Below are 8,564 nucleotides of genomic sequence, written 5' to 3' on the forward strand. Positions count from 1 at the left end.
AAAACTGAAATCATATCAAGCATTTTTTCTGACCACAACGCTATGAGATTAGAAATCAATTACAGGGAAAAAAACGTAAAAAACACAAACACATGGAAGCTAACTAATACATTACTAAATAACCAAGAGACTACTGAAAAATCAAAGAGGAAATCAAAAAATACCTAGAGACAAACGACAATGAAAACACGACGATCCAAAACCTAAGGTATGCAGCAAAAGCAGTTCTAAGAGGGAAGTTTACAGCTTATACAAGCCTACCTAAAGAAAGAAAAAAAAAATCTCAAATATACAATCTAACCTTACACCTAAAGGAACTAGAGAAAGAAGAACAAACAAAACCCAAAGGAAAGAAATCATAAAGATCAGAGCAGAAATAAATGAAATAGAAACAAAGAAAACAATAGCAAAGATCAATAAAACTAAAAGCTGGTTCTCTGAGAAGATAAACAAAATTGATAAACTATTAGCCAGACTCATCAAGAAAAAGAGGGAGAGGACTCAAATCAATAAAATTAGAAATGAAAAAGGAGAAGTTAAAACAGGCACCGCAGAAATACAAAGCATCCTAAGAGACTACTACAAGCAACTCTATGCCAATAAATTGGACAACCTGGAAGAAATGGACAAATTCTTAGAAAGGTATAACCTTCCAAGACTGAACCAGGAAGAAATAGAAAATATGAACAGACCAATCACAAGTAATGAAATGGAAACTGTGATTAAAAATCTTCCAACAAACAAAAGTCCAGGACCAGATGGCTTCACAGGTGAATTCTATCAAACATTTAGAGAAGAGCTAACACCCATCCTTCTCAAACTCTTCCAAAAAATTGCAGAGGAAGGAACACTCCCAAACTTATTCTATGAGGCCACCATCACCCTGATACCAAAACCAGACAAAGATACTACAAAAAAAGAAAATTACAGACCAATATCACTCATGAATATAGATGCAAAAATCCTCAACAAAATACTAGCAAACAGAATCCAACAACACATTAAAAGGATCATACACCACGATCAAGTGGGATTTATCCCAGGGATGCAAGGATTCTTCAATATACGGAAATCAATCAATGTGATACACCATATTAACAAAGTGAAGACTAAAAACCATATGATCATCTCAATAGATGCAGAAAAAGCTTTTGACAAAATTCAACACCCATTTATGATAAAAACACTCCAGAAAGTGGGCATAGAGGGAACCTACCTCAACATAATAAAGGCCATATATGACAAACCCACAGCAAACATCATTGTCAATGGTGAAAAACTGAAAGCATTTCCTCTAAGATCAGGAACAAGACAAGGATGTCCACTCTCACCACTATTATTCAACATAGTTTTGGAAGTCCTAGCCATGGCAATCAGAGAAGAAAAAGAAATAAAAGGAATACAAATTGGATAAGAAGAAGTAAAACTGTCTCTGTTTGCAGATGACATGTTACTATACATAGAGAATCCTAAAAATGCCACCAGAAAACTACTAGAGTTAATCAATGAATTTGTTAAAGTTGCAGGATACAAGATTAATGCACAGAAATCTCTTGCATTCCTATACGCTAATGATGAAAAATCTGAAAGAGAAATTAAGGAAACACTCCCATTTACCAATGCAACAAAAAGAATAAAATACCTAGGTATAAACCTACCTAGGGAGAAAAAGACCTGTATGCAGACAACTATAAGACACTGATGAAAGAAATTAAAGATAATACCAACAGATGGAGAGATATACCATGTTCTTGGACTGGAAGAATCAACATTGTGAAAATGACTATACTACTGAAAGCAATCTACAGATTCAATGCAATCCCTATCAAATTACCAATGGCATTTTTTACGGAACTAGAACAAAAAATCTTAAAATTTGTATGGAGACACAAAAGACCCCGAATAGCCAAAGTAGTCTTGAGGGAAAAAACCAAGCTGGAGGAATCAGACTCCCTGACTTCAGACTATAATATAAAGCTACCGTAACCAAGACAATATGGTACTGGCACAAAAACAGAAACAGATCAATGGAACAAGATAGAAAGCCCAGAGATAAACCCACACATGTATGGTCAACTAATCTATGACAAAGGAGGCAAGGATATACAATGGAGAAAAGACAGTCTCTTCAATAAGTGGTGCTGCGAAAACTGGACAGCTACATGTAAAAGAATGAAATTAGAACACTCCCTGACACCATACACAAAAATAAACTCAAAATGGGTTCTAGACGTAAATGTAAGACCGGACACTATAAAACTCTTAGAGGAAAACATAGGAAGAACACTCTTTGACATAAATCACAACAAGATCTTTTTTGATCCACCTCCTAGAGTAGTAGAAATAAAAACAAAAATAAATAAATGGGACCTAATGAAACATAAAAGCTTTTGCAAAGCAAAGGAAACCATAAACAAGACGAAAAGACAACCCTCAGAATGGGAGAAAATATTTGCAAAGGAATCAACGGACAAAGGATTAATCTCCAAAATATAAAAACAACTCATGCAGCTCAATATTAAAGAAACAAACAACCCAATCAAAAAATGGGTAGAAGACCTTAATACACATTTCTCAAAAGAAGACATACACATGTCCAAGAAGCACAGGAAAAGCTGCTCAATATCACTAATTATTAGAGAAATGCAAATCAAAACTTCAATGAGGTATCACCTCACACCAGTTAGAATGGGCTTCATCAGAAAATCTACAAACAAATGCTGGAGAGGGTGTGGAGAAAACGGAACCCTCTTGCACTGTTGGTGGAAATGTAAATTGATACAGCCACTATGGAGAACAGTATGGAGGTTCCTTAAAAAACTAAAAATAGAAATACCATATGATCCAGCAATCCCACTACAGGGCATATACCCAGAGAAAACCATAATTCAAAAAGACACATGCACCCCAGTGTTCATTGCAACACTATTTACAATAGCCAGGTCATGGAAGCAACCTAAATGCCCATTGACAGATGAATGAATAAAGAAGATGTGGTACATATATACAATGGAATATTACTCAGCCATAAAAAGGAACAAAACTGAGTTATTTTTTGAGACATGGATGGATCTAGAGACAGTTATACAGAGTGAAGTAAGTCAGAATGAGAAAAACAAATATCATATATTAACACATGTATGTCGAACCTAGAAAAATGGTACAGATGAACCGTTTTACAGGGCAGAAGTTGAGACACAGATGTAGAGAACAAATGTATGGACACCAAGGGGGGAAAGCTGCGGTGGGGTAGCGATGGTGGTGTGCTGAATTGGGCGATTGGGATTGACAAGTATACACTGATGTGTATAAAATTCATGACTAATAAGAACCTGCTATATAAAAAAATAAATAAAATTAAATTAAAAACTTTTTTAAAAAAAGAAAGATGATAATCATGAAAAATCCAAGCAAGATTACTTGAAAAGATGAAACAGATAAATCTCTATCAAGGCTAACCAATAAAAAATAAGAATAGACACAAATACATAACACAAACAATGAAAACAGGAATATAACCATAAACACAGTTACAATATTTTTACGTGTATATGACTACTATGTAAACTCCGTGGCAATAAGTTTGAAAATATAAATGGATACTTTTCTTTAAAAATATGAATTGCCAAAATTGACTCAAGAAGTATCTGAATTATGCTGAGTTTGAATGAAGCTAGACTTAAAAAGTACATACTATATGATTCAATGTATATGAAGCTCTAGGGAATTCCCTGGCAGTCCAGTGCTTAGGACTCCGTGCTTCCACCACAGGGGGTACGGGTTCGATCCCTAGTCAGGGAACTAAGATCCCACATTTCTGCATGCCGCGCGGCGCAGCCAAAAAAAAAAAAGTATATGAAACTCTAGAATAAGCTAAACTAATCTACAGTGATAGAAATCAGACTGGTGGTTCTTCAGGCAGAGGCAGGGATGAAGGACTGCAACAGAATACAAGAGAACTTTCAGAAGTGATGAAAATGATCTATATGCTGATGGGGTGGTGATTATCAGGTATATATCTTTGTTAAAACTCTTAGAATCATATACTTAAAATGCTTGCATTTATAAGTATATATATAAATCACATCTCAGTAAAGCGGAAAAAAGTTGAAAATAGGGCTTCCCTGGTGGCGCAGTGGTTGAGAATCTGCCTGCCAATGCAGGGGACACGGGTTCGAGCCCTGGTCTGGGAAGATCCCACATGCCGCGGAGCAACTGGGCCCGTGAGCCACAACTACTAAGCCTGCGCATCTGGAGCCTGTGCTCCGCAACAAGAGAGGCCGCGCTAGTGAGAGGCCCGCGCACCGTGATGAAGAGTGGCCCCCACTTGCCACAACTAGAGAAAGCCCTCGCACAGAAACGAAGACCCAGCACAGCCAAAAATAAATAAATAATAAATAAATAAATAAATAAATAAAAACTCTGCTTGAGCAAAACCAAGCTACTTCTCTCTTAAAAAAAAAAAAAAGTTGAAAATAATAAAAAGTATGCAAAGATAAATACCTCAATTTTTATTACAATATTTCTATCAGTTATGAACTTCAAAACATCCAACAAGAAAAAAGTACAATAAAGATCTGTAATGACATGAATAGATATTCCTAATATTTTACTTTAAAAAAGGTGATTACTATAATAGGCATAATATGATCCTCATTTTTATTAATATATAATATGATTTAAAGTCACATGTATATTTTCTCAGAGTAAAGCATGGAAGACGTAACAACATAAGTTGTGATTCTGGATTCAGGTAGAGTTGATACTTTTTCTTTTAGCCATTTTAAAATAATAAATGTGTATTACTTATAAAATAAATAATATACATTTTGTAAAATAAAAAAATTAATGATTAGTTTTAATCAGCTCATCACATTTGTATTAGGTTACCAGTGTCACAGAAATTATTCTAAGATCAACAAATAGTGATAGTTCTAAGATCAATAAAAGCGTGATCTAATATTTCACAATGGTTTAAAATAATTTAAAAACAATGTTACATTTTGAAAAAATTTCACAAATCCAAGATAGGAGAGTTCCGAAATGAATATGAGAGCTAGAGAACAGATGGATATATGAACTGAGAACTGACAGATTTCAGGAAAAAATTAGAAAAGAAAAACTATTTCAGAATTAAAGAATAAAGTAGAAAGAACACAAAAGTGAACAGATCTTGTAAAAAACATGGTAAGGGAAATAAATGATGAAAAACAGAAAAGTGAAAAAATATGATAAAAAGGATTTCAGAGGAAGTAATAGGCATTTACATATGGCATACGTATATGCAGAGGAGATGTAATACAGAGAGAGTAGAATGGAGTCCTTTGAAGAAAAACAAGCTCAGAAACAAAACAAACATTTAAAATGATAATTAAAGTTTTCTGAAAAAGAAGAAAATGAAGTTACAGAACAGTCAACACTAAGACATTGCCTAATGAAACTTTTGGACTTTCAAGATAAGGAAAAATATCCTTTAGTTATCCAAGCAAAATAATTCCAATTGATCTACATGGGAGAGAAATCATATTGGCAACAGAATTTTAACCAGCAACATTTTATACAACACCAAGATATTGTGGAGAGGAAATATGGGTCAAGGATTTTATATTCAGCCAAATTGTCCTTGAAGCATATAAGTACCACAAGTACAAGCATACAAAACTCAGGAAATATTGTTCCTTCCTAAGGAATCTCCTAGACAACACACTCCAACACATTTCAGACAACCATAAAATGATCTGAGAAGCTCTAATATTACAAAGAAAATATGAGAGAATAAAACACTAGACAATTCTTTCCCAAGGAATCTCCCGCAAAATATACTTCAGACAACCAAAAAATGATTTGAGAAGCTTCGCCATAAGAAAAATATGGGGGAATGGAAGAACCGGTAAATCCAACTTTCCATAGAACAATATATGCAGTTTCTGCAATAAATCAATGACATGAAACAAAGGGCAGGGAGGTGACTAACATAACAACCAAAGGTACTATTATTAACTTATTTTGATCCTGATTCAAAAAAATTAACAATAAAAAGGCATTTTTAAACAATTAAGAAAACTGATTATGTATTAGTTATTGGATGTAATAGCAAATTATTATTAATTTTGTTAAGTACAACGATGTAAGAAAATGCCTGAATTTTTTTAGAGATACACACTTAAATGTTGTAAAGTGATACAGTTGCAATATTTAATACCCAAGAAAAAGAGAAAAAGGGATGAAGCTAATGTGCAAAAAACTTGTTAACTACTGAATCTGGATCATGGGTAAATGCAAGTTTACTGTATTATTCTACTTTTATGCATGTTTGAAATTTTTCATAATTAAAAAAATAAAACTAGAGATATATCATCCAGATAACACAGAGGCATACAAGACAACCATGACAAAGACAACTGCTTTCTCTATCTTTGTCTCTGTTCTCTCTCTCACACACACACACAATGCAGAGAATAGAGATACAAAAAGATAAACACAGGAAGAAAAAAAAGTACCTAAAAATAGACAATCCCTTATCTAGTATGAATTGATCTTCCTAAATTAAAAATATTAAAGTGTAGAAATGTGCTAAGGGACAGGAGAGGAGAAAGCAATGGACTGACTTGGAAATCATTTTGCAAATGTACCACATAGTATCTGCGCTTTTTGAGCAAATCATTTAACCTTCCTGAGCTTCAGTTCTACAAGGGGATAACAGATGTCCTATCTACCTCAGAGACACTGTAATGATCAAATGAGACCATACAGGAAACAATGCTTTGTATATTATAACCATGATATAAAAGTAAAAGAATATTAATAATTAGGTATTCATCTCTTGCCCAGATATATTTCAATTACTTAAAGTAAATATTTACTGCACATATCACCTTCTAATCCTTATTTTCGAGGTTAATAACATATCATATCACATTAACTTAATACCTAATGTTATACTCACTACTCCTGTGTAATAGCGTAGTCCAACTACATGACCTCTCAAAGTTCCAAATAAAACTGAATCTAGCTCTTCATCGCTCGTTAGGAAATCATCTGGAGGAATAATATCTTGGAATTCAAAACGAGGAAAGAAAGTTGGATATGAGAGGCGTGGAAAATTTCCATGGACTCCGTACTGGACAGTCTGCAAGTACTTCCAAACAGGATCTCTATTAAAAAAACAAAAAAAAACAAAAGACAACAACAACAAAAAAAACCACACACACAGAAAAACAATACAATACAATATTTAACCAAATATTTCTCAAAGACCATACTATATTTAAAGGCCAATTGTTTTCTCACATTTTACTTCAACAAATTAAATCTTATGTGGGAGGTGCTGTATAAAGATTAATCGCGTTCCTCTGGTTAAAGCAAGAATTGGAGTGGCGGAGGTTTCTAGAAACCCTACCTGTTCAATAATGTCTTCTACCCTCAGGTATTCAAAGTGAAAACCCCAATAAGGGTTCACAAATCTCTTTCCTAGTCTGCATCACCTACTTAAACTGAAATATATGTGATGTCTGTAACTAATTATACACCAAAATTTCAACAATACATCTTGAGCTAGAAGAGATTTGAAAATATTGAACTTTTTTACACGAAGCCATTTATAGCTTTACAAATAATACATCCAGCAACCACTACTTTAATTCCCTTCGAATAGAACCCTTATTTTATGCAGGTATCCAAACGGTGCCATCATGGGAAGCTGACCTCAAGCCCCCCACTACCCTTGGTTTAAGGGTAACCTCAACCCCCCGATGGAGAATTGTTTCCGGAACGGGTATGTAAACCAATTTGGACAATGAAAAGTAAGAGGAAGTCGGCTGGGAGGCTTCCAGGAAGCTTCTACTTTGCTAAGAACGGAGAGAAGCTATTTCCCCTGCGTTCTCCTTGCACGTCACGCGTCCTGCTTTTGACTCCTCTGCAGATATGTATTTGCACGTCTGTGCATGCACATCAATTGTAAGGTGCTTGTGGACAGGGGCTGTCTTACCCGGCCCTTTCGGCCGAGCACAATGCCCGGCGCACAGTGGGTATCTCACGGGTGTTTTGTGGAATAAAGCACAGGGCGAGAAGAGACCCCGGCTAAGGAGTGGAGCGTAGAGCCCCAGGCCTCCTACAGCCCTTGACAGATATTTCCCCAAGGCCCTGGCACGAGACTCGCCTGAGGAGCCTCCCCTCGCCGGCCACGACTCTGCATTTCTCCCGCGGCTATAGGAGCCGCCAGCGGGATGAACACCAGCTGCGCAGCTTGCAAGGGGAAGGCAAAGGAAACGCGGGGAAGGTCAGGTTCATCTGGGGACGCGGCCACGCCGTTACCCCCGGCGCCCCACCCCCTCCGCCCCCTTCACCCCCTTCACCTCTTGAACATCCAGGACATGGCGCTGAGTGGGTGACGAGAGGAACTTAGGCGCCCGGGATCGTTCTCGAGCCGCCTGGATAAGCCTCCTTCCAGGCCCCGGGGCCGAAAAGCCTGGGACAGGTTCCGAGGGCCGAAGCAAGAGCGAGCTTCAGCAAGGTAAGACGCCGGGAGCCGAGCCAGACGTCGACGCCGTCTCCTTCCCGCAGCA

General features: G+C 36.5%; 1 protein-coding gene across 4 annotated transcripts in view; it reads right to left on the reverse strand.

Annotated features, from left to right (window-relative positions):
* The window catches only part of HLTF (helicase like transcription factor), a 70,539-nt gene extending 61,975 nt beyond the window's left edge, over nucleotides 1–8,564 (reverse strand). For all 4 annotated transcript variants that reach the window (XM_068546073.1, XM_068546071.1, XM_068546072.1 and 1 more), the window contains exons 1-2: nucleotides 8,355–8,564; nucleotides 6,947–7,154 (exon numbers count right to left, since the gene is read on the reverse strand). In XM_068546073.1, coding sequence (XP_068402174.1) covers nucleotides 6,947–7,154; nucleotides 8,355–8,374 — 228 coding nt within the window. In that variant the 5' untranslated portion in view covers nucleotides 8,375–8,564. The remainder of the gene's footprint in view (nucleotides 1–6,946; nucleotides 7,155–8,354) is intronic.

Source organism: Eschrichtius robustus, chromosome 6, assembly GCF_028021215.1.
Source record: "Eschrichtius robustus isolate mEscRob2 chromosome 6, mEscRob2.pri, whole genome shotgun sequence".
NCBI classification, from domain to species: domain Eukaryota; kingdom Metazoa; phylum Chordata; class Mammalia; order Artiodactyla; family Eschrichtiidae; genus Eschrichtius; species Eschrichtius robustus.